The sequence below is a fragment of the Pongo abelii genome, chromosome 19 (assembly GCF_028885655.2).
Source record: "Pongo abelii isolate AG06213 chromosome 19, NHGRI_mPonAbe1-v2.0_pri, whole genome shotgun sequence".
Taxonomy (NCBI): Eukaryota; Metazoa; Chordata; class Mammalia; order Primates; family Hominidae; genus Pongo; species Pongo abelii.
This window is the reverse complement of record NC_072004.2, coordinates 43768142-43794118: the sequence shown is the minus strand read 5'-3', so window position 1 is coordinate 43794118 and position 25977 is coordinate 43768142. Positions and strand designations below refer to the sequence as shown.

Genomic DNA, 25977 nt, shown 5'->3' with positions numbered 1-25977 from the left:
CACCAACAAGTCTCTCCTCAACAGCCACCATAATACAAAACTGAGACTGGTCTCAAGTGTACCTTTCATAGGACAGACATAAATTTTAATATAGTATAGACTAAAAGCAAATGTATTAAGATGCAGTCTAGCAGTCTGTCTTTCCATTTTAAAAGAAGTCAATAATCATTTAATTTCTATGTCTAATTAGAGTCCTTTAATGAATCAGAACTTTCTTTTACAAAAGTCACTAAAGTAGAAGGAATCCTCTCTGTCAACCTTAGAATGGAGAATAATTATCCTTTGGTTTGTAAATTTCACCAGGCGATCTCCAACAGCATCTCCAAGCAATGTTCATATTACTCCGCCCAGAAGACAACATCAGGCTGGTAAGTTAGTGGTGTCATCATAATTTTCTTCCTCAAAAGACTATCTAAGATAGCCAAAATTGAACAGTCATTTTTACATCCCAGCACAGTGCTGGGAACTATGTGAAGTAAGAGAGAAGATAATGTGGAGTGTTGTGAAATAATTTGACGGTTTAAGACTGTTGGTAAGCACCAATTTGTAAGTTATTAACTATAATAACAATTGAAGTTCAGAAAATGGAGAAAAACCTTGGGGATTTGACTTAGATTAGGAAGGTTTATGTAGTTAGTGGAGCTTGAGCTGACTCTTGAAAGATGATGAGATTTGGATTGGTAGAAAGAAATTATTCTAGATAAGTACTTAACAAGCAAAAACACACATAGGGAAGGACAAGGAGGGAGTGAAATGGTCAAAGATTGATGCTGGCTTCAGACTTAGGAGACGTGGACTTAGGTCCTTACTAATCATACAATACTGGACAAGTTACTTTACCCTGTCTGTGCCCATTTCCTCATCTCCTGACTACCTCTCACATTGAGAGGGTCAACTGGACATGAAAACATACTGCATAGTGCAAATGCTGTCTAAGTATGGGGATTATTATTATTATTATTGGGAAGATAGAGACTAGAAAACAAGGCAGGCAAATATGGATTTAGTGCTGTAAACTGGAGGTCTCAAACTGGCAGTGTATAGGCCAGAGATACATTTTGTTTGGATCACAGTGTTTTTTTAAAAAAATGTAAGCCAGAATTTTAAAGTTCGGTGAGGTCTAGCATGGGTTCTTAATTTACCATAATCCTCTTTGTGAGACGGAGTCTTGCTCTGTTGCCCAGGCTGGAGTGCAATGGCACAATCTCGGCTGACTGCAACCTCCGCCTCCCAGGTTTGATCGATTCTCCTGCCTCAGCCTCCCGAGCAGCTGGGACTACAGGCACACGCTACCACGCTCAGCTAATTTTTGTATTTTTCGTAGACATGGGGTTTCACCATATTGGCCAGGCTGGTCTCGAACTCCTGACCTCGTGATCCACCCACCTTGGCCTCCCGAAGTGCTAGGATTACAGGCGTGAACCACAGTGCCCAGCCCCTATTGTCTTCTCAAGTCAAGTGTCACCATTTGTCATCATTCCTGCACTGTTGTAGTAATACCTCCAATAAATCTAGGAAAACAAAACTGAGATGACCATATTTCTTTGTGGAAATTGGAAAGTATTTCTACCCATTCAATATTCACGTGGCTTACTTTCCTTATTTACATTTCCCATCTGAGCCTCTCAGGGGTGTCCAGTCATTTGGCTTCCCTGGACCACATTGGAAAAAGAATTGTCTTGGGCCACATATAAAATACACTTAACAATAGCTGATGAGCTTTAAAAAAAAATCACAGTATCTCGTAATGTTTTCAGAAAGTTTATGAATTTATGCTGGGCCACATTCAAAGCCATCTTGGGCCACATGTGAGACCCATAGGCCACGGGTTGCACAAGCTTGCTGCCTGCTCTAGGTTACTAACTAAAGGTAGTACCTCTCCCTTTTCAATAAGCAGTTGTGAAAAATTACAGGTTTTTGAGCCAAAGAATGCCATGGGACAGCTATAGTAGTTAGGGAAGATTCCTCAGAAGCTAATACAGAATAGAGAGGAGGAAAAGATCATTTTAAATCAGGGAGGCCTGCTAGGGTAGTTATTGCAGTAATCTAGGTATGTGGTAATGAGTCCTTTGATTAGAATGTATAAAAATTTAAAGGAATCCTTTCGTAGTTATTTTATATCTTAATTTTAATTTTTTAAATGTTTTATATCCTAACCAAAAGTAACATTATGCATTTATATAAATCTTGTCTGTATTTCTTGATATATTTCTTTCTTAAATAATTATCTAAGGCCAGGCACAGTGGCTCACGCCTGTAATCCCAACACTTTGGGAGGCCGAGGTGGGCAGATCATTTGAGGTCAGGAGTGCGAGACCAGCCTGGCCAACATGGTAAAACCCTGTCTCTAGTAAAAATACAAAAATTAGCCAGGTGTGGTGGCACACTTCTGTAGTCCCAGCTACTCAGGAGGCTGAGGCAGGAGAATCACTTGAACCCGAGAGGCGATGGTTGCAGTGAGCCAAGATTGCGCCATTACACTCCAACCTGGGTGACAGAACAAGATTCCATCTCAAATAATAATAATAATGTTATTATTATTATTTAAAAGGGAACGGGGGGGATGCTATTCTTACAGTATTAATAATCTGGAGTGATTGGGGTGTGGTGGCTCATGTCTGTAATCCTAGCACTTTGGGAGGCCAAGGCAGGAGGATCGCTTGAGCCCAGGAGTTCAAGACCAGCCTGGGCAACATGGCAAAACCCTGTCTCTACAAAAAGTAAAAAATTGGCTGGGCATAGTGGCATGCCAGCTACTCGGGAGGCTGAGGTGGGAGTATTGCTTGAGCCTGGCAGGTCAAGGCTGCAGTGAGCCGTGATCACGCCACTGCCCTCAACCTGGGCAACAGTGCAAGACCCTCTAATAATAATAATCATCATCATCTGAAGCAATGATTCTCAAACTTTAAAGTATATCAGAATCACCTGGAGAGCTTTGTTAAATCACCATTTGGTGGACTCCACACGCAGAGTTTGATTAGTAAACGGGAAGCAGAGATAATTTGTATTTTTAAGCCAGTTTTGAAACACTGCTGATGCTGCTGATCCAGGAATCACACTTGGAGTACATCTCTTTGAAAACCCATAACAACAGTCACTTGCACATACTGGATGCCCAATAAATATTTGCTGATAGCTTTCAACATTTGTGTGTTTTGGTAAAGCTAAAGCTTTAAAGAGATCTGACATCACTTTATCGTTTTCTCATTGATAACCTTCTGGAATTTGGTTTGAACCTCTAAATATTAAAATAATTTTAGCTACATAGAGACTTGGAAGAACATGAAGGAAGCAGTTACGAAGGCAGAGCTGGCAATTCTTTTCTTACTAAAATATGCATTTTCAGCTGCTTTACATTTATAAAATATAAATTCAGAAAATGTAACTGATGCCTCTGAATTCAAAGTTCAAATGACAAGCCGTTTTACAGTTGTTTTGAGTTGTTACAAACACATAGTCATTATGTTTCAGATTATTGAGTGAGTCATCTTCAAGAAAATGAGTCAATGCATTGTATGACTTTGGACAAATTAGCACTTCTCTAACTGAAAGGAGCATTTGTAGACTCAAAGCAAAGGCTTTTGTTTTGAGTTAAATTTGGAATGCTGAAACTCCTAAGATTTGTGCAGAAGGTTAAAAGTTTGATAGTCAACTGGAAGTCTTGCTTTTTATTTATTTATTTATTTATTTATTTATTTGAGACAGAGTCTTGCTCTGTCGCCTAGGCTGGAGTGCAGTGGCTCGATCTCGGCCCATTGCAACCTCTGCCTCCCGGGTTCAAGTGATTCTCCTGTCTCAGCCCCCCGAGTAGCTGGGATTACAGGCGCACACCACCATACCCGGCTAATTTTTTGTATTTTTAGTAGAGACAGGCTTTTACCATGTTGGCCAGGCTGGTCTTGAACTCCTGACCTCAAGTGATCCGCCCATCTCAGCCTCCCAAAGTGCTGGGATTACAGGCATGAGCCACCACGCCCAGCTGAAAGTCTTGCCTTTATTTTTTAAATAACCCAACCAAACCACACATTTTGCTTTAGCATTGAAAATAGGCTGGGCACGGTGGCTTACGCCTATAATCCCAGCACTTTGGGAGGCCGAGGCAGGAGGATCACGAGTTCAGGAGATTGAGACCATCCTGGCTAACACGGTGAAACTCCGTCTCTACTAAAAATACAAAAAATTAGCCGGGCACAGTGGCAGGCGCCTGTAGTCCCAGCTACTCAGGAGGCTGAGGCAGGAGAATGGCGTGAACCCGGGAGGCAGAGCTTTCAGTGAGCTGAGATTGCGCCACTGCACTCCAGCCTGGGCAACAGAGCGAGACTCTGTCTCAAAAAAAAAAAAGAAAAGAAAATAGGACGAAGCCAATCTTTTCCTCCAGGGAAGCTCTGTGTTCCAAATACAGGCATCAAGCATTAACTGTAGTACTTAGGAAAACCATAGCTAGTAAAATAAAGGAAGTGGTTTTATAGTACTCTTGCACGTTACCAAAGATCAACCATTTAATTAAAACATTAATCTGAGAAATTAAGAATTTTCAGGACATTTGAAGTAACTTCAGTTGATGTTCTTAACTAAAGCTGAAGTGTTGATAAAGTACAAAGAGGTCTTTTTTGAGTACTTTGCAGGAGAATTTAAGAAAATGAGAAGTTTTATGATTTTGGTTTTCATCATATGTTGCTTTCTAGAATGGAAATTGGTTTATTTTTTCTAGCTATAAATGTATTATGTGGATTTTTTTTTCTCCCAAACAATGCAAAAAGGTATAAATAAAGTAAAAATCACTCTGTATTCTACATTCTGAGAAAATTTTTCTCAGCAATTTGGATAAGTATCCTTCCACTCTTTTTTTAAATGTGTATATATGAGAGAGAGAGAGAGTCTGTGTGTGTGTAAACAGAGGAAGAGCATTGTTTTATCACATTTTCGTAGAAAATGTGATAAAAATAGAAATACCTTTTTGTAACCTACTTTCTTCATAGTTTATCATGGATATCTTTCCATGTCAGTAAATAAATCATGGTTTTTAATGGCTACACAGAATATAATTCATATTTAAGAATTTCATAGAGACAGACTGATTTAAAAAAAATTCAGAAACTTCCTCAAGCTCTAATCTTTTTCTTTTGAAGACAATGTTCTTTAGTTTACTAGTGTCACAAGTGAAGCCTGTTTTAATTTTGGCTATTGATTTTGCTTCATTCTTTTGACTAGCATTTAATATTTACCTACTTTCGGAACCTTTCTCTCTGATGGATTGGGTGAACTGCCTGTCTTAGACATTGGGCCTTTATAATGTAGTTTACTGGGGGCAATTAATTTCTTTTCACCAAGAGTCTTACATCATGCACACAGGGGCATGCATGTAAGACTCTTGGTGTAAAGAAATTAAGTCTTTTTTTTTTTTTTTTTTTTGAGACAGAGTTTCACTCTTTTGCCCAGACTGGAGTACAATGGCGCAATCTCTGCTCACCACAACCTCCGCCTCCCAGGTTCAAGCAATTCTCCTGCCTCAGCCTCCTGAGTAGCTGGGATTACGGGCATGCGCCACCATGCCTGGCTAACTTTTTGTATTTTTAGGAGAGACGGGGTTTCTCCATATTGGTCAGGCTGGTCTTGAACTCCCGACCTCGGGTGATCTGCCCGCTTTGGGTTCCCAAAGTGCTGGGATTATAGGCGTGAGCCACTGTGCCCAGTGGTGAAAAGAAATTAAAGGCAAAGGTACAGTTTAAGTTTAAGGAGGAGTATTTCCTGATGTTAGATGATGCTGAGGAGAGAAGCTCTTTTTTTTTTTTTTTTGAGATGGATCTCACTTTGTCACCCAGGCTGGAATGCAGTGGTGTGTTCTCGGCTTACTGCAGCCTCTGCCTCCTGGGTTAAACTGATTCTCATGACTCAGCCTCCTGAGTAGCTGGGATTACAGGTACATGCCACGATGCCCCGCTAATTTTTGTATTTTTAGTAGAGACTGGGTTTCACCATCATGGCCGGGCTATGAAGTCAAACTCCTGACTTCAAGTGATCCACCTGCCTCAGCCTCCCAAAGTGCTGGGATTACAGGTGTGAGCCACTGCTCTAAGCCAAGAGCAGCTCTTTTATCAAGTGGTGTTTGTAAACTGCTTGTAATTAGGTTAAGCGTTTAAATTGGATGCCGAGGGAATAGCATTATTCTTTAATAGATGAGCTTTGAAAACAGGTTGGGTTCTTCAGGAATAAAGAGGCAGGGGATGACTTCTCAGACCTACTTCAGTCCTAAGATTGCTGGATCCAGTTCACCTGTAACTTGTAATAGGCTTCCACATTTAGGCAGTAAATGTAGTTTCTTGGAAATATAATCTCAGTTACTATTGCTGCCAAGTTTTAAAGTCCAGAATATTGTTTTGTTTAGACAATTATAATGGACTTCAGTAGTGTCCTTTTCAAGGAGAACTTTAGTTGATTAATCAAATGCATCTCAATTATTGTCTTATTCCAGTCATTGATTTCAATATAGGTTCTGGAGACTGAAGAAACATTGGAAATGCTGTCCTTTTCAAAATTAGGATATTATGTACAAAATTGCCATTTTAAATTTATTTGATTGTTAATAAATTAAATTATTAGATTTTGCTTAATCTTATCTCCAACAGGAATATGAAATAAACCTTAAACCAAGATGGGCGTTAGACTTTTCCTTATGGCTGCGGCACATAGATTTTTAATTTGTTAACCTAGAATCTTGAAGCTTAAAAGGAACTTTTTTTTTTTTTGAGAGTCTCACTTGCCCTGTTGCCCAGGCTGGAGTGGAGTGGCGTGATCTCAACCTACTGCAACCTCCTCCTCCTGGGTTCCAGCAATTCTCCTGCCTCAGCCGCCTGAGTAGCTGGGATTATAGACACACGCCACCACACCCAGCTAATTTTTTTTGTATTTTTAGTAGAGAGAGGATTTTGCCCTGTTGGCCAGGCTGATCTCGAACTCCTGACCTCAAGCGATCCACCTGCCTCAGCCTCCCAAAGTTTTGGGATTACAGGCGTGAGCCACCACGCCCAACCTAAAAGGAACTTTAATTAAATTCTTGGTTTATCCCCTCACATTTCAGAATTTTTTCTTCAAAGATTTTTATCTCATCCTTCTAATTAGGATATAGGTGTTGAATTAATACTTTAGGTACTGTCTAGAGGCCTGTGATCAAATTCCAGGAACTCCTAAGTGCTAGTCTTCCATTTAAGAAGCTTAAAATTGACCAGTCTGGACAACATGGTGAAACCCCATCTCTACCAAAGATACAAAAAATTAGCCAAGCATGGTGGCGGGCACTTGTGGTACCAGCTCTTTGGGAGGCTGAGGTGGGAGGATTGCTTGACCCCGGGAGGCAGAGGTTGCAGATCACCCCACTGCATTCCAGCCTGGGTAACAGAGTGAAACACAAAAACAAAAAAGAAGCTTTAAATTGAATGGATCTGAGATATGCATGTTATTCAATCCTAAGTCAGTATTAAATGTCTGGGGCCCTTCTCATTAGGTTTGGGAACTTCTGTTACAGTTTGAGTAAGCAAGGGAGAGCCAAACATTTGAAATGCTTTTGATATTATAAAATAAACTTTAAAGAGACAACTGGCCAGGCATAGTGGCTTGCACCTGTAATCCCAGCACTTTGGGAGACCGAGGTGGGTGGATCACAAGGTCAAGAGATCGAGAGCATCCTAGCCAACATGGTGAAACCCCATCTCTACTAAAAACACAAAAATTAGCCAGGCGCAGTCGCAGGTGCCCGTAATCCTGTTTACTTGGGAGGCTGAGGCAGGAGAATCGCTTGAACCCGGGGGGGCGGAGGTTGCAGTGAGCCAAGATCACACCACTGCACTCCAGCCTGGGTGACAGAGTGAGACTCCATCTCAAAAAAAAAAAAAAAAAAAAACACACTGGTGTTTGCAATGAATATCACTTACAAAGAAACTCTTGCAGCCTACTTCTAACTTGGCTGGTAACTTGCATTATAGATAATACTTATAAAAGTTATATTTTTCCTTTTATCAGCTTTGACTTAGCCAATCAGTTGCCACTGGTTGGTGTAAGAGCTGTAAATAAATTGTCAGAAACAAAGTTCAGTTGTTCCCAGGCCATTTGTATTTGAGCCTTGCCAGAAATTCTTGGAGCGTTGACAGAGAATAAAAGAGCCTCTAACACATTCAGGAAACTTGGGCCAAGGGAGGCCCAAATATAAATATGTAATAATATGCGAGATCTTGTTTATAAGAAAATCCAGTTTACCTGCACCAGGATTTCTGATTAATTAACATGTTGTAGAGTGTTTCTACAATCAGAGAAGGAGTCAGTACTGCCTCCCGGTCTGCCACATGTACATTTACTATTTATTCATTGTTCTGTGTGTATAATGTCCCACCCTTGACCCCAGCCTTCTAGATCTTAGTCCATTTAAATGTTAGTTCCGCTTAGCTTCTCATAAGTGAATTTGGTTTTAAATGCTCAATTACTTCATGGAACATGAAGTCAAAAGTACAGCTCTCTGTCTTATGCATTGGGCATCAGAATGGTAAGCATTACATTCTTGTTATATCCGTTCTTATTAGAAACAAGATTTAATGTAGCCACTTCTGCCATTTGTGCTTCCCTAGCTTTTCCTAGGAGTATCAGAATAGAGACAAAAAGATAGACATGGGAGTCTCACCTCTGTCTTACTAAATAGGTCATTTGAGCCGTGTAACTATGCCTCTTTTTCCCTTGGCCTGGCCATTTTGGAATAGTGACAGAGTTAAGAGGAGGGAGACTCCAAGAACAGCAGCACTGAAAAAAAAATTCCAAATAGAAATTTCTGACAAATATAATGAGCCAGTTGATGGATTAGAATTGTTTCTCTAAGGAATAGGGGTTATTTTGTACAGAAGAATTTGCCTCCAGAGCACATTTTTCTGGCTTCAAAGATCTGTCATTTTGCCAGGTGGGTGGCTCACGCCTGTAATCCCAGCACTTTGGGAGACTGAGGTGGGTGGATCACCTGAGGCAGGAGTTCGAGACCAGCCTGGCCATCTGGCCAACATGGTGAAACCCTGTCTCTATAAAAATACAAAAATTAGCCAGGCATGGTGGCATGTGCCTGTAATCCCAGTTACTTGGGAGGCTGAGGCAGGAGAATCGCTTGAACCCAGGAAGCGGAGGTTGCAGTGAGCCAAGATCACGCCATTGCACTCCAGCCTGGGTGACAGAGGGAGACCCTGTCTCAAAAAAAAAAAAAAAGGCTGGGTGCAGTGGCTCACGCCTGTAATCCTAGCACTTTGGGAGGCCGAGGCAGGTGGATTGCCTGAGTTCGGAGTTCGAGACCAGCCTGGGCAACACAGTGAAACCACATCTGTACTAAAATACAAAAAAAAAAGAAAATTAGCCGGGTGTGGCAGCATGTGCCTGAGGCAGGAGAATTGCTTGAACCTGGGAGGTGGAGGTTGCAGTGAGCCGAGATCACGCCACTGCACTCCAGCCTGAGAGACAGAGCAAGACTCTTTGTCTCTTAAAAAAAAAAAAAAACTGTCATTTTAAAACTGTTATTAACAAATGAAAGAAGAGTAGCCTAGACTATACACTCGATGAGGGCATAGATCATGTCTCTCTCTTCTACCACTGAATCCTCAGCACTTGGCATTATTATTGTATATATAATATATGTGTAATAAATATTTGAATGTGTTGCCTTTAGTTGTTTTATTTTTAAGGCTTATAAGGTATCTTTTTGAACTTATCAAGGCTGGGCGCGGTGGCTCACGCCTGTAAACCCCAGCATCTTGTGAGGCTGAGGTGGGCAGACCACCTGAGCTCGGGAGTTCGAGACCAGCCTGACCAACATGGAGAAACCCCGTCTCTACTAAAAATACAAAATTAGCTGGACCTGGTGGCGCATGCCTATAATCCCAGCTACTCGGGAGGCTGAGGCAGGAGAATCGCTTGAACTCGGGAGGCAGAGGTTGCGGTGAGCTGAGATCGCACCATTGCACTCCAGCCTGAGCAACAAGAGCAAAACTCTGTCTCGAAAAAAAAAAAAAAGAAAGAAAATACATCCTCATAAACTCATTACTGAGCTTTTTTTTTTTGAACCAGAGTCTCACTCTGTCGCCCAGGCTGGAGGGCAGTGGCGTGATCTCAGCTCACTGCAACCTCCGCCTCCTAGGTTCCAGTGATCCTCCTGCCTCAGCCTCCTGAGTAGCTGGGATTACAGGCATGCGCCACCACGCCCAGCTAATTTTTTTTGTGTTTTTGGTAGAGACAGTGTTTCACCATGTTGGCCAGGCTGGTCTTGAACTCCTGACCTCTGGTGATCTGCTTACCTCGGCCTCCCAAAGTGCTGGGATTATAGGCATGAGCCAGCACGCCTGGCCATTACTCAGCTTTAATAACCATCAACGTTTTGTCTGATTTCTTTCATCTGTCCCCCACTCCCTGTTAAATTTTTTTGTTGGAACATTTTAAAGTAAAACTCGGAAACCATGTCATTTCACTCCAGGTACTTAAAAAAAAGTCACAGTAACCACAATGCTGTTATTACATTAACAGTAAATCCTTAATTTCATCTAAGACCCTGTCCATATTCAAATTTTCTGAGGGTCCTTTTAAAATTTAATTAAGAATAAATTAAAACTTTTGACAAAAAATGAGAAGTTTCTAAAAATGCAATCTCCTTTAATTATCATCGAAACAAAAGAAAATCTTATAGTGCATTAACATGCAGGAATTCAGTATAGCAAAGTCAGTACTCCCCTTAGATGATGCTAATAGTTTGCTCCATATTATAATTGTTTGTGGGAATTGCATCTCTGAGACCAATGCTCACATTCATATACCCACATTTCCCTCTTGTCTTTATTACACACTGTGATAATTAGTATAAATTACGCTAATAACAAACATCTTATTGAGCATTTACTGTGTGTCAAGCACTGTGCTTTACATGTATTATTTTATAAGATTCTTAAAACAACCTGACAGTTAGGTATTATTATATCTCCCTCCAATTAATTTAGTAACTTACCAAAGGTTTTATAGCTAGTATACGAGCTGAGATTTTAATTTATGTCTCCTAACTACTGGCTCTGCTGCCTTCCTGAGTATGCTTTCAGATGCTGATGAAAAAGGGTTGAAATGATCTGAAATTAATGTCCTAAATTTCATAATTTCTCTGTTGTCTGCTAAATTCCAGGCTGTAAGACTGGAAAGTACTTACCAGAATCGAACACGCTATATGGTAGTGGTTTCAACTAATGGTAGACAAGACACTGAAGAAAGCATCGTCCTAGGAATGGATTTCTCCTCTAATGACAGGTATGGTGGTACCATTTCAAAATGTGAAAACTGCTTTTTAAGTAACCTGTTCCAGCTGCTTTTTTTTTTGGTGGGGACGGAGTGTCATCACTCTGTTGCCCAGACTGGAGTGCGGTGGCTCAATCTCGGCTCACTGCAACCTCTGCCTCCCGGGTTCAAGCGATTCTCCTGCCTCAGCTTCCTGAGTAGCTGGGATTACAGGTGTGTACCACTATGCCCAACTAATTTTTGTATTTTTAGTAGAGATGGGGTTTTGCCATATTGGCCAGTTTCAAACTCCTGACCTCAAGTGATCCACCCGCCTCAGCCTCCCAAAGTGCTGAGATTACAGGCGTGAGCCACCGTGCCTGGCCCCAGTTGCCTTTTATCACGAAAATATCTTGTGCAGTTCTGCTGTTAAAGTACAAGACATAAAACTAAAGAATATAAGTATCTTAGCCACAGTCTTGAGAAACAAGAATGTTTAGTGAATGTCTTTGGTCGTGTGTTTCTAATTTACCATTATTCCATACCTTCATCTCATCTTTAGATAGTCACAATATAAAGCAAGTGGTTTCAAAGTTACATTTCCAGGGAAAAAAAGCTGGCTTTTTATTTCTTTTTTTGAGACAGCGTCTCGCTCTGTTGCCCAGGCTGAAGTGCCGTGATGCAGTCACAGCTCACTAAAGCCTCAAATTCCTCCTGGGCTCTAGGAATCCTTCCACCTCAGCCTCCTAAGTAGCTAGAAGTACAGGCATGCACCACCATACCCAGCTATTTGGTCTTTTTTTTTTTTTTCTTTATTTTTCTGGAGAGAAGATTTCCTTATGTTGGCCAGGCTGGTCTTGAATTCCTGGGCTCAAGCAATCCTCCCACTTTGGCTTCCCAAAGTGCTGGGATTACAGGCATGAGCCTTGCACCTGGTCTACTCTATTGTAGTCAGTAATGATTCACTTTGGTGATTCTAGGGCACCTACCCTTTGTGGTAGTATACCAGTGGTCCCAGATTCAAAGAGATCCCACTTAAACTACAATCTGTTTTGTTTATCCATGCCCTTAAACCTTGCTTTTACCAAATGCTATGCCTCCTTTTTCCTTCTATTGAGTTAAAAAGGATGGTGGCGGGGGGCAGGGATGGGGTGGTGTGGAATGGCTCCTTAAACTCAAAGCAGAACTTTTTATGTACCTTTGGCTTTAGCTGTACTTTACATTCTATGATGAAAGATAACACACAACACCTGGCCTTTTCATGTGTCCTTAAGGTTTGTTGCTTCCTTTTTTATTTTTCCCACTTTTTCTGGAGAAACCTTCGGAAGACTTTGGAATGTGGCTGCTAAGCAGATCTTTACGCTCTGGATAATCAGCCTCAGGAAATCCTGCCAGATGTCTCAAAGCATTGACTTCCTGGTTCAGGATTAGAATGGAACTATGGGGTAGCTAGAGGTGTGACCCAAGCCTAGGGAAATTTAGTCACAAAGAGAGGAGGAGCCTGGGAATGATTCTAATTGTCCTGATGTTGAGGGGAAAAAATCACTTTGTCACTAGAAAGTTTCCCAAACCAACGTTTACCTTATTCCTATATAGAGGTCAACCTGAAAATGACTTGGGGGTTCACAGGGATTCCCAAAGCCATAGTTATTAGCTTGTATACCACTTAACAGCATTTAATTGTAGGCTCTGAATTTACAGAGGCTTGTAAACCACATTTAGGAAGCTTTCTCCTGCATGGTTTAAACTTCTCATTAAGCAACAGAGCTTTCAGTAAGCATTTTCCTTATAACAGCACCTACCTTGTTTATATTCATTAGGATTTTAGGACCTCTAATTTAGGTTTTTAATCTTTCTAGATCTGTATTGTCCAGTATAGTAGCCACTAACCACATGTGCCCCTTCCTTCCTTCTTGCCTGCCTGCCTGCCTGCCTGCCTGCCTTCTTTCAACTTCCTTCCTTTCTTTTCTCTTCTTTTCTTTTTTCCTTTTTGTGAAGAACACAGTCTCTCTGTGTTGCCCAGGCTGGTCTCAACTCCTGAGCTCCTGCCTCTGCCTTCCTAAGTGCTGGGATTATAGACATGAGCCACTGCATACAGCATGCATGTGTCTTTTTAAATAGATTAAAATTAAATGAAATTTCAATTCCTCAGTTCTAACTAGTCACATTTCAAGTATTCAGTAACCGTATGTGCTAGTGGCTATCGTATTAGACAGTACATGTGTAGAACATTTTCCATTCTTGCAGAAAGTTCAGTTGGACAGCACTGTTCTAGCTCATATTTCCTTTGTTCAGTTCTCCCTGACCCCCTCCCTTGAAAACTCTATATAAACAGGAACAGGAACCTCATGTAGCTTCAATTGAATCTTCCCCTAGAGACAGAAGACAATAACTGCAGATTCTCCTGACCCAGAATATGAGCAAGCACATGTCTAATCATTTCTCTTTCATTTTGTCCTAAACTTTACCGGAAATAATGCATATTAATATAGGTACCCAGTAGTTTATACTCAGTAAATTACATCTATCTTTTGCCAATGGCCCTGTCTGAATCATATCTGACCAGTGTCACTAGCCAAAGGAAATTTTAGTTTATAGAAGACAAACTTAAAACATGAAAAGCTAGAAACTAGTTTTCATTCTGTTTGCTAAACTTGCTATTATGAAATTCCCATACATCCTCTGCTTTAAGGAGTTCCTTGGACAGTAAGAAGTCTCAGATGCTCAGGTAATCTAAAATCATTTCTGTCTCAGTTGTTGTTGAAGGAATTTGAATTTGTATCATTTCATATCTGAGAATGTAAATGTTAGTGCTTCAAAATAGTATTAAGCCAAAGTGGAACCCAGATTATGACAAGTACAAATAGTTCTTAATAATACGTTGCAGCCAATTCATTTAGCCCATTTACAAGTTCTTTGAGTATTATGTTATATTTTAATAATTTTTTAAATATGCAGCATAATCTTGGTTTCTAAAGTGTAACATATATTTTAAGTTATAAAATAATAGAGCTTCATGGTTTTTTGGGATTTTTTTTCCATTTCTTTTTGTACCCCTAACACCTTGAAATGTCTCGTACATAGTAGGCACTAAATAAATTTTTATTGAATGAATTGAATATTTACTAAAATAAGTAGTTATACTTTAATGGAGAAAAATCTTGAGAGACTGAGGTAACCTGGATAAAAATACCAAGTGTGCCTTATTCAGGCCTTTCCTTCCTGTTGCGTGAAAAAGCTACTTTTTTTTTTTTTTTTTTTTTTTTGAGACAGTCTCACTCTGTGGCCAGGCTGGAGTGCAGTGGTGCAATCTCAGCTCACTGCAACCTCCGTCTCCTGGGTTCAAGCGATTCTCCTGCCTCAGCCTCCTGAGCAGCTGGGACTACAGGCGCACACCACCATGCCCAGCTAATTTTTGTATTTTTAGTAGACGGGGTTTCACCATGTTGACCAGGATGGTCTCGATCTCTTGATCTCGTGATCTGCCCGCCTCTGCTTCCGAAAGTGCTGGGATTACAGCCACCACGCCCTGCTGAAAAAGCTACTTCTTAATGTAAAAAAGCATTCTGGCCTGAATACAAGCCAAAAATGTAATGTCGATTCCTGTATATCAATGTCACTTGTCCAAAGGTTAACCAAAATCTGGTCACAAGCTTATAGATCACTCTTTTGCAGCTTCTGTATCTTTTTATATAGTTAATTTCTAGATTTGTCATTGGGCTACCAACCCATCATATTTATACTCCAGATTATACTTGTTGCTAAGAACCTGGCTAAGCACTCACTAAATACAAAACAAAAAGCTACCGTAAAACTATACCCACTTCATCTTGGGAAGCCGTTTTCAAAACAAATTTTTTGTGCGCTCATCTACTCAACAAAACTTGTGGTAGAGCTGTCTTGCTCCTGGACTCTGGCATGGTAGCTGTGTTTCTGTTGTTCAGGTCCAGGTTCCAATGTGAATAAGCTGTTTCAGTCTTGATTTGAATCTCCTGAGCTCTGGAATCACTTTTAATCTTTTTTTTTTTTTTTTTTTTTTTTTTGAGACAGAGTCTTGCTGTGTCTTCCAGGCTGGACTGCAATGGCGCAAATCTCAGCTCACTGCAACTTCCACCTCCCAGGTTCAAGCGATTCTCCTGCCTCAGCCTCCCGAGTAGCTGGGATTACAGGCGTCTGTCTGCCCCTGCACCCAGCTAATTTTTGTATTTTTAATGTAGAGATGGAGTTTCGCCATGTTGGCCAGGCTGGTCTTGAACTCCTGACCTCAGGTGATCCGCCCACCTCGGCCTCCCAAAGTGCTGGGATTACAGGCATGAGTCACCATGCCTGACCTGGAATCACTCTTAAGGTGTTAAGTAGCACAGGCCAGCAAGTGTAGTGGAAAGCCCAACTAAGGGCTAGCCTCCTTTAGCCCTGCAGTGACTAACAGTTAAAGTTTGGTATTCATTATGTTGTTTTTAAAGCATAATGCTTTCCCCTTCCCCCAATCACTTTCAGATATATTAGAGCATCCATTATAGATTCATATTCAACATTTGTTTTGCAGGACAGTACATTCACATATATTGTTTTATTTTAAGTATGTTATGTCTTTATACCTATACCTGTGAGAATAGGTTTTATTATTCACAGTTCAAGATGAAGAAATTAAGGCTGAGAGATGTTAAATAATTTGTTTAAAAAAAAGTTGTAATACTGAAGGAAATCAATCCCAGATCTTTTGGCATAGTAGATGTTCAATAAATGGTAATGACTATTACATTTTAGGTACTTAGACACTATTTTACCCTTTTATTTGTTATTTAATCTTCAAAACAGTGCAATGAAGAAGATATTTTTATCCCAGTTTTACAAATGAAGAAATTAAGGCACAAAACAATTAAGTAATTTGCCTAAGATTATACAGTTGCTGGGCGTGGTGGCTCACGCCTGTAATACAGCACTTTGGGAGGCCAAGGCAGGTGGATCACCTGAGATTGGGAGTTCAAGACCAGCCTGACCAATATGGAGAAACCCCATCTCTACTAAAAATACAAAATTAGCTGGGCGTGGTAGTGCATGCCTGTAATCCCAGCTATTCAGGAGGCCGAGACAGGAGAATCACTTGAACCAGGAGGTGGAGGTTGCAGTGAGCCGATGTCACACCATTGCACTCCAGCTTGGGCAACAAGAGCGAAACTCCATCTTAAAAATAAAAAAATAAATAGAAATAAATTTTTAAAAAAGATTATACAGTTAGTGCAAGAAACCAGGTTCCAGAGCCCATAACCATTCTGTGAACCCAGGTTCCAGAGCTCTTAACCATACTGTGCTTTTCCACAGTATGGTTATGCCAGATTCTTTCTAGTACACCATCCTGCCGCTCTAGATAGATTGGCATGGAGCATCATAGAAGCCTTTCGGAGACTAGCCAGAGTAGGAAAGCAGTTACAGCAGCGTTAGGGAGAGACAGTGGCAGTGGCCTAGGGTAGGTTACTGTTCCCCAGAGAAGAGATGTGATAGAGCATAGAATCGGGTCCATGGCTTTCTGTACCAACCTCTTCCATTAACTTAAAGCCCTTCCTGGGCTAGTGTGAGATTGAAATAGCATTTTAGGCCGGGTGCAGTGGCTCATGCCTGTAATCCCGACACTTTGGGAGGCTGAGACGGGTGGATCACTCTGAGGCCAGGAGTTTGAGACCAGCCTGGTCAACATGGCAAAACCTCATCTCTGCTAAAAATACAAAAATTAGCCGGGCGTGGTGGCACATGCGTATAATCCCAGCTACTCGGGAGACAGAGGCAGAAAAATCACTTGAATCCAGGAGGTGGAGGTTGCAGTGAGCTGAGATTATGCCACTGTCCTCCAGCCTGGGCGACAGAGGGAGACTCTGTCTCAAAAAAAAAGAAATAGCATTTTTAAATACCGTACTAGGGCTACCCTTTTGTTGGTTGTTGACATTTCTATTAACTGTGTTTCAGCAGTGCTAGTTCAGTGCACAGTCACAAAGCAGTGTTTCATTGATTTAAGTTGTGTTATGTCTATTTTGCCTATCTTGATCACAAACTATTAACAATTACTTCTTTACATTTTTTAATTCCCTTTGCCTTTTAGACTATTGAGTGTGTTCTGGTGTTAAGTAAATCTATGTAAACCTCAGAATTAGAGGCAAATCACACATCCCAAGCTCTCCAGCAACCAGCAATAGTTATTGGCATTAAAAATAATCCTTGGGACTGGGCACCATGGCTCATGCCCTTAATCCCAGCACTTTGGGAGGCTGAGGTGGATGGATCAGGACTTCGAGACTAGCCTGGCCAACATGGTGAAACCCCATCTCTACTAAAAGTACAAAAAAATTAGCCAGGCGTGGTGGCGCTCGCCTGTAATCCCAGCTACTGGGGAGGCTAAGGCATGGGAATTGCTTGAACCCGGGAGGCAGAGGTTTCAGTGAGCCGAGACTGCACCACTGCACTCCAGCCTGGGCAACAGAGTAAGACTCTATCTCAAAAAAAAAAAAAAAAAAATCCTTGGAGTTGAGTTGGACACTGTACTCTGTGCTAAGACCTGCCAAATGCAAGTCAGCAGCAATCATCTGCATTTTTTAGATAGTGGCCATTTGCAAGATGGCAATGTAGGAAGCTGAGTCAGTAAGTTTTCTGCATTAAATATTTAAGGAACTGACTCACTATCTCTTTAAAACAGCTCCTGAGGACATATATAAGATTAATAGTAATATGATAGAAATTTCTTCACTGTAACACTTATGCCAGAATTTAGAATTTAAGGGTTTATCCTTGGCGTTGAAAGAGTTAGTAAACAAAAGACTGCTTCCCAGAGTAATGGGGAGTAACTTGTGGACTATTTCTTGTCTTGCAGTAGCACTTGTACGATGGGCTTAGTTTTGCCTCTCTGGAGCGACACGCTAATTCATTTGGATGGTGATGGGTAAGAGATTTCCTTTTTTATTCTGTTACAGAAAGCCAAGGGGTGGGGCTCCATTTTACTGCACATTCATTCAGCTAAAAGGGAGGCCCAGTGTGCCAACTGAACTTTCATGTCAACAGCTGAATGAGTCCTTTTAAACTCCTGTTTTGTAAAGTGGAGTAAAAATACAACTTGCCAGGTCTCTCACTTCTGTTCTTCTAGGGCGACTGTGGTAGGAATCAAGACAAAGAAGAACTAGTTTGTTGGCTCTTTAATCTGAACATGTGGGACTGTTGCAATGCTCTCCCAAAGGATGATATGTTCTGTTTCAAATAACCTCTTGCTGCCTCTGCCAGCTGTCAGCCTACAGTATAACCCCTTTCCTGTGCCAGTTCCTTCCAATGACCCCACCCCCACCCTACCTCCTAATGTTTTTAGAATGTGTCCCCAAGAGACCAAGATGTTTGCTCCGGTTTATAAAACCAGGGTCAGGTTTGCTAAGAACCCACAAGACTTCCAAATAGAAATATACAGAACAGTTTGGCCATAGCTACAGCTGGGAAACTGTATTTAATTCCCTAACTCCAATGTGGGAATCCATTCATTTTGCCTGGTAGATGAAGTCAGACAATTTGTCAGAGCTTTTTGGTCAAGTCTTACACTCTAGTTAAAACTTCTACGTGAAGTGCCTGATGATTCCCTGTATGGAGCCAGTTGTTTTTAGCCTGGGATACATCCATGAAAACTCACAATTCAAATAACCTTCCCTAATTTGTGGATTTTTGTCTGTTCTCATCTGTCCTTAGTGGGTTCAGTGTATCGACGGATAACAGAGTTCACATATTCAAACCTGTATCTGTGCAGGCAATGTGGTAAGATGACTTTTACTATCTCTACAAAAGTGTTTTAATGTTATTGGAGGAATATTTTGTAAGAAATGTTTGAAATGGTACAATTTGCTATGAAAATGCTAAATGATCTGTTTGTGTAACCATCGTAGTTAAAGATGACCTAGAAATGCAATATTCAAATTGTTGCAATTGGAAGGCCTTGAGTATTGGTGAACAAGTGAAATTCAGAGGAATTCAGAGGTGGTATTCTTAGGCTCTGGCAGAGACTTAACGGTTTAGATAAGCCAGTTGATACTGAGTTTTATTAGGGACATATTGACTAAGTTAGTTAGTGGACTAAGAGTCAAATCTAGAACATCACATTGCTATGCATTAGCTATTTCTTTCTTTTTTTTTTTTTTTGAGATGAAACCTCACTCTGTTGCCCAGGCTGGAGTGCAGTGGTGCGATCTCGACTCACTGCAACCTCCGCCTCCCGGGTTCAGGCGATTCTCCTGCCTCAGCCTCCTGAGTAGCTGGGACTATAGGCATGTGCCACCAAGCCTGGCTAATTTTTTTGTATTTTTTAGTAGAGACAGGGTTTCACCAATATTGGCCAGGCTGATCTTGAACTCCTGACCCCGCCTTGGCCTCACAAAGTGCTGGGATTACAGGTATGAGCCACTGCGCCTGGCCTGCATTAGCTATTTCCTAAGGTAACCAGGGATAGCATTCGTTACTTTATGGACAAATAAATTTCCATTTAAACTGCTGGTGGCTATTTGCATAATGCAGATAAAGCCTAGAGAAAACATTATACTTGCTAATAACCATCGGCTGGCATATGGACATTTCAGGGCTATTTACTACATGCCAGATGCTTTGCATGGATTATATTTAATCATCATACCAAGCCCCCAAAATAATATTATTAGCCCCTTATTATGGGTGAGAAAACATGCTTTGGATGGGTTACATAACTGCCCTGAGAGTATTTCTTACATTTAGACAGGTTAGATCTCTCTCTCTCATATCTCTCTCTCTCTCTCTTTTAAAGAGACAGGGTCTCCCTCTGTCGCCCAGGTGGAATACAGTGGTGCAATCATAGCTTATGGCAGCCTCCAACTCCTGGGCTTGAGTGTTCTTCCTACCTCAGCCTCCTAAGCAGCTATGACTACAGGCATGTGCCACTACACCTGGCTAATTTTTTTTTAATTTTTTTTGTAGAGATGGGGGTCTCTCTGTGTTGCCCAGGCTGGTCTTGAACTCCTGGCCTCAAGCAATCCTCCTGTCTTGGCCTCCCAAAGTGCTGGGATTGCAGGTGTGAGCCACTGCACCTGGCCTCTTATTCTCTTGTTTTAGATTATCTAGAAAATTATCTAATATAACCAGAGAATGATGTGACTAAGATTCAGAATCCATTCCCCAGTCAGGGATTTGAATTTCAGTTTCCTATTCAGCTGCCTGTTAGGTAGTAGAAGTCCCCATGAGGAGTGGAATGGATAGAATGCAAGCAAAACAAGAAATAAAAGAGCCTGAAAAAGACCCCAGGGAGATAATCTACCCCTGAAAACAGAATTGATAGGATGGAGGTGGGTGGAGTCCAAAGACTCACTGAAAAATTAAGTCTTATCATTTCCTGCAGTGATTGAGATAGGACAGTTTCAGGTCATGTGTTTAGACCAGATTTTTAGAGTTAGGGCATATTTTGCAGGTAAGTTTCTCATGGAAAACAGGAAATTTATGACCTCCTTTGACTAAGGCTCAGTTAAAGACAATTGACCTATCTATTCCTAAGTAACAAGTAAAACCAAACAGCAGTAACAACGATAAATGACAGCATTTTCAAGTATATTTTGGGGAAGAGTACAGAGCAGTCTTAATTCAAGTAATAACCTTAAATCAAGCTTTGATGTTCTAAAGCAAGCTTGTCCAACCTGTGGCCCATAGGCCACATGCAGCCCAGGACGGCTTTGCATGCGGCCCAACACAAATTCATAAAACTTTCCTAAAATTCTAATCCAAATTCATAAAACTTTCCTAAAATATGATGAGATTTTTTCGCAATTTTTTTTAAGCTCATCAGCTATCATTACCGTATTTTGTGTGTGGCCCAAGACAGTTCTTCCAATGTGGCCCAGGGAAGCCAAAAAATTGGACAGTCCTGTAAAAGTAAACTGACTGGTCCTAGCTCTTATTGCAAAATAAACTTTTCTTGATGTACCTTATGGGGAGTAGTGAGTTGAAGTCACAGGGGGAAAAAAATAGATGATGTGTGGATCAAAGCAACATTTAGACCAGGTGTTTCCTTCACAGGAAGATAGTTACTGCAACCTCCCACTCCGATGCAGCTGGAGTATCTGAGATGGCTAGGCCTTGAGTGTATTTTAGGACAGTTGCACCAGACTCTGTGGCATATGCTTTTGGAGCATGTGTTTCCTAGATGAAGAAACATGCATTAGGCATCCTGTAAGTTACACTAAGCTGGCTCTTACCTTTGAATCTGTGTAATGAAACTGAAATTCTCAGATTATTCTCTTGAGACTTTGGCTTACTTTGAATAATATAAAGCATTTTTAAAAGACTCTGCAACTTTGTTTTTAAGGAAAAATGTGTTTTCCTAACAAAAATGGACTGACACATTTTCCTGTTATTAAATTGGTTTAAATTTGTTTTCTTAATTTACATTGTATAGGGTTGACAGGGATTCAAGGAACAAACACTGTGATGTACTATTGGTGGAAGAATGAACTGGAGCAGCTTTTCTGGAGAGTGATTTGCCAATATGCCTTATCATTTTGCATGATCTTTGTCCTAGTAACTCTACTTCTATGGATTTACTCTAAGTTTGTAAACATGGATGTGTGCAAAGATTTTAGCTGTAAGAATGTTTGTCAGTGTTCTAATAATAGCAAAAAATGAAAAACAATTTAAAAGATTGAAAAATAGAATTAGTAAATTATGGTACATCTATATCATTAAATATTATGCAACCATTAAAAATGATCCAGTTGAAAAATACTTGACATGGAAAGATGTTGATGATAGGCTGTAAAGCAAAAGAGCAAGTTATAGATGATATGTAGAATATGGTCATATCTTTGTTTATTATACATCTATGCATAGCCAAAAAGACTGGAAAGATCTACACTAAAACCTTAACAGTGGTTATTTCAGGGTGGTAGGATTACAAGATATTTCTGCCTTTTCTCTAAGGTCCCTAATTTTCTAAAGTAGGCATGGATCACTTTTGCTATGAGGGAAACAAAAATACTTTTTTTTTTTTTTTTGAGACTGTGTCTCACTCTGTCACCCAGGCTGGAGTGCAGTGGCACCATCTCAGCTAACTACAGCCTCCGTCTCCCGGGTTCAAGTGATTCTCCCTCCTCAGCCTCCCGAGTACCTGGGACTACAGGCGTGTGCCACCGTTCCCAGCTAATCCTTGTATTTTTAGTAGAGATGGGGTTTCACCATGTTGGTTAAGCTGATCTCGATCTCCTGACCTCAAGTGATCCACCCACCTTGGCCTCCCAAAGTGCTAGGATTACAGGCATGAGCCACCGTGCCTGGCCATAATGTCTTTTTTTCTTAGGGAGACATTAATTTATAGCTAATGACATTTCACTCAACAAATACTAATTGAGCTCCACTTGTGAACTAGGTATTCTTTTAGTCACTTGGGTAAACAAAATGTAGAAAAGTTCTTGCTCTTGTATAACTTCCTAGTATTTCTAGCTTAAGCTTTTCCCACATATATAATGAAAAACATACTTTTCAATTTGTTTACTCTTCTTGGGTTCCTGAGTTCAGACAGAGCCAGAAGGTTTAATTAGTCTCAGAATTACCAGAGCTAGGCCAGGCACGGTGGCTCACGCCTCTAATCCCAGCATTTTTGGAGGCCAAGACAGACGGATGTCTTGAGGCCAGGAGTTTGAGACCAGCCTGACCAACATGGCAAAAACCTGTCTCGACTAAAAATACAAAAATTAGCCCGGTGTAGTGGCATGCACCTGTAATCCCAGCTACTACTCGGGAGGCTGAGGCATGAGAATCACTTGAACCCAGGAGGTGGAGGTTGCAGTGAGCAGAGATCACACCACTGCACTCCAGCCTCTGTGACAGAGTGAGTCACTGTCTCAACAAAAAAGAATAACCAGATCTGTTCTTAGAAAGTAGCTCATGGATTTAAAGAGACTAGGAGACTAAGGCAGCAGGAATAATAAATATCATTAGATCAGTACTTCCTGGACATTAAAGGACATGTCCTCAAGGCTTAGGGACATCTATGTATGTGATCTTTGTGAAGCCTGTTAAGAATTACAGAAAATGTATGCTGTAACATCTTGTGCTGAGGGAAACAAATCTTTATATGGCAAATTATTCAGATCTTTAGTTTTCTAATGATACGGCAGTCACTGCATGGTTCCAACTATAGGATCATGTGCTCCATAGGTACCTGGACCTATTTTTCACTGGTGAGTTGTCAGCTCTCCTTCCCCGCCTTCTCCCTACCTTAATGATGCATCATTATCTTTCAGCAAATGTCTTGTCCATTGCTGTGGATAGATAATATGGTATAATCAGAATTGGAGAATCTTGACTTTCAAGGACAAATTCTATAGAATTTAAAAATTAGAAGAGTTTGGGGTACACAGGTTATTGGCCTTTGGCACCCCACAGTTCTATGGTGCTCATTTCCCAGCATATCTTTCAGGTCTGCACTACAGAGCTTACACAAGGCTTGTGAAGTCGCCAGAGCGCATAACTACTACCCAGGCAGCCTATTTCTCACTTGGGTGAGTTATTATGAGAGCCATATCAACTCAGATCAGTCCTCAGTCAATGAATGGAATGCTATGCAAGATGTACAGTCCCACCGGCCCGACTCTCCAGCTCTCTTCACCGACATGTAAGTCAGTTTGCTAAGGATTATGGAAGTTCTCTCCATTATGTCCTGAGGAGTCATAAGAAGCATGTTCCTCCCTAATCTTTTCTCTTGGGGAGTTAATCTTACCTAGGAATATTAGTCATTGTCAATAGTACATGTCTGCCACATATGAAGAATCTTATTCTTGCTGTTGCTGCAAAGGCCTGAGAAGCTTCACCCCAAGGCACAATAGAGTCTCCATAGTCAAAAACTGCAAGACCATAAAATTTCATTATTCAGATTCCACTAATTTGAAATTTGAGTTTAAAGGAGTTGGGCTGAAGTTTGAGTTTGCATTATCTGAAAGAATCATTTTAGTAAGCATATTAGTGATATAAAGAAGCTTTCAAAGTCATGTTTGTAGTACTTAAGAAAACAAGATGTTTCCAGTCAACTTAAAAGAATGCCTAACTAATAAGCTAATTTTTTTTTAAGAGACAGGATCTCACTCTGTCACCCAGGCTGGAATACAGTGGCACAATCATAGCTCACTGCAGCCTCAAACTCCTGGGCTGAAGTGATCCTCTCACTTCAGCCTGCAAAGTACCTAGGACTACAGGCACATGCCACCACACCTAGCTAATTTTTAAATTTTTATTTTTTTAGAGATGGGGTCTCACTATGTTGCCCAGGCTGGTCTTAAACTCCTGGCCTCAGTCCTCCTGCCAAAGTGCTGGGATTACAAGTGTGAGCCACTACGCCCAGCCTGCTAATTTTTAACTTAAAAAAATTTTTTTTAATATTTTATCATTCAGATGTCATTCTGCTCTACCTTTGCCTTGTTAAGGCCTTGTCAGTACGATTTAATTAAATCTCCCTAGTGTACTGTGAGTTAGATAAATGCCTAAGGTAAAGCTGATGTTTCTTTCCTTCTTAGGTCTATGTGTTGAAACTTCTGTGACTATTTTGGAAATTTTTTTACACTTAGTGCCTGCTTTGTAAATTCGTCATGTGTTTCTTTTGCTCTAATTTGATCTTTCTGCACTTCCAAGGTATTCTACAGCAGGGAAAGAAGAGTAGCTAGTTACTGTCTGACCTTACAAACAGGATTCTCCTTTAGCTTCCTAAAGTCATGCCAAAACAGTTCATGTTTTGTTTTGTTTTTTAACAGAATAATTTATTTTATTTTATTTTTTGAGACCAAGTCTCACTCTGTCGCCCAGGCTGGAATGCAGTGGCATGATCTTGGCTTACTACAATCTCTGCCTTCTGGGTTCAAGCAATTCTCCTGCCTCAGCCTCCCAAGTAGCTGGGGTTACAGGCGCATGCCACCACGGCCAGCTAATTTTTGTATTTTTAGTAGTGACGGGATTTCACCATGTTGGCCAGGCTGGTCTCCACCTGCCTCAGCCTCCCAAAGCGCTGGGATTACAGGCGTGGCCACCACGCCTGCCCTAAAAAATGCTCTTTACTAGAAAAGGTGAACTTTCCAAAAATTGTATGAAAGGAACAGTCAAAAAAGCAGTGGAATCTTTTTTTGCACAGGGTGTTTTTGCTGCTAGGACCTTCTTTTCAGTAGCCTTGGTCTTTTCAAGATCTCACAGTAATTGAAAAGATAAAGATTCATGGGAAATGTTACTGGTGATTTCATGCTTTACAGCTGGATGATGGGTTTCAGAGAAATGGATGTCTCATCTACCTCAAAAAAGCACATTCTAAACCAGACTTACATGAGAGAGAGGTAACTTTTCTTCCCATTTTTCCCAGATTTTATTAGAGACAGTCGGGCGCGGTGGCTCACGCCTGTAATCTCAGCACTTTGGGAGGCCAAGGCAGGTGGATCACCTGAGGTCAGGAGTTCAAGACCAGCCTGGCCAACATGGTGAAACCCCATCTCTACTAAAAATACAAAAATTAGCCGGGCATGGTGGCAGGCGCCTGTAATCCCAGCTACTCAGGAGGCTGAGGGAGGAGATCCACTTGAATTCAGGAGGTGGAGGTTGCAGTGAGCCAAGATCGTGCCACTGCACTCCAGCCTGGGCGACAGAGCGAGACTGTCTCAAAAAAAAAAGATTTTATTAGAGAAGATTTTGACACTACAC

At 40.9% G+C, this 25977-nt stretch overlaps 1 protein-coding gene across 8 annotated transcripts in view; it reads left to right on the top strand.

Moving 5' to 3' along the window:
- The window catches only part of SSH2 (slingshot protein phosphatase 2), a 301444-nt gene that overhangs the window by 230604 nt on the left and 44863 nt on the right, over positions 1 to 25977 (top strand). For 4 of the 8 annotated variants that reach the window (XM_063718080.1, XM_063718081.1, XM_063718082.1 and 1 more), the window contains 4 exons: positions 304 to 368; positions 18131 to 18199; positions 18985 to 19050; positions 23723 to 23917. In XM_063718080.1, the coding sequence (XP_063574150.1) occupies positions 304 to 368; positions 18131 to 18199; positions 18985 to 19050; positions 23723 to 23917 (395 nt within the window). The other 4 variants (XM_024234588.3, XM_024234586.3, XM_024234587.3 and 1 more) reach the window with 2 other exon arrangements.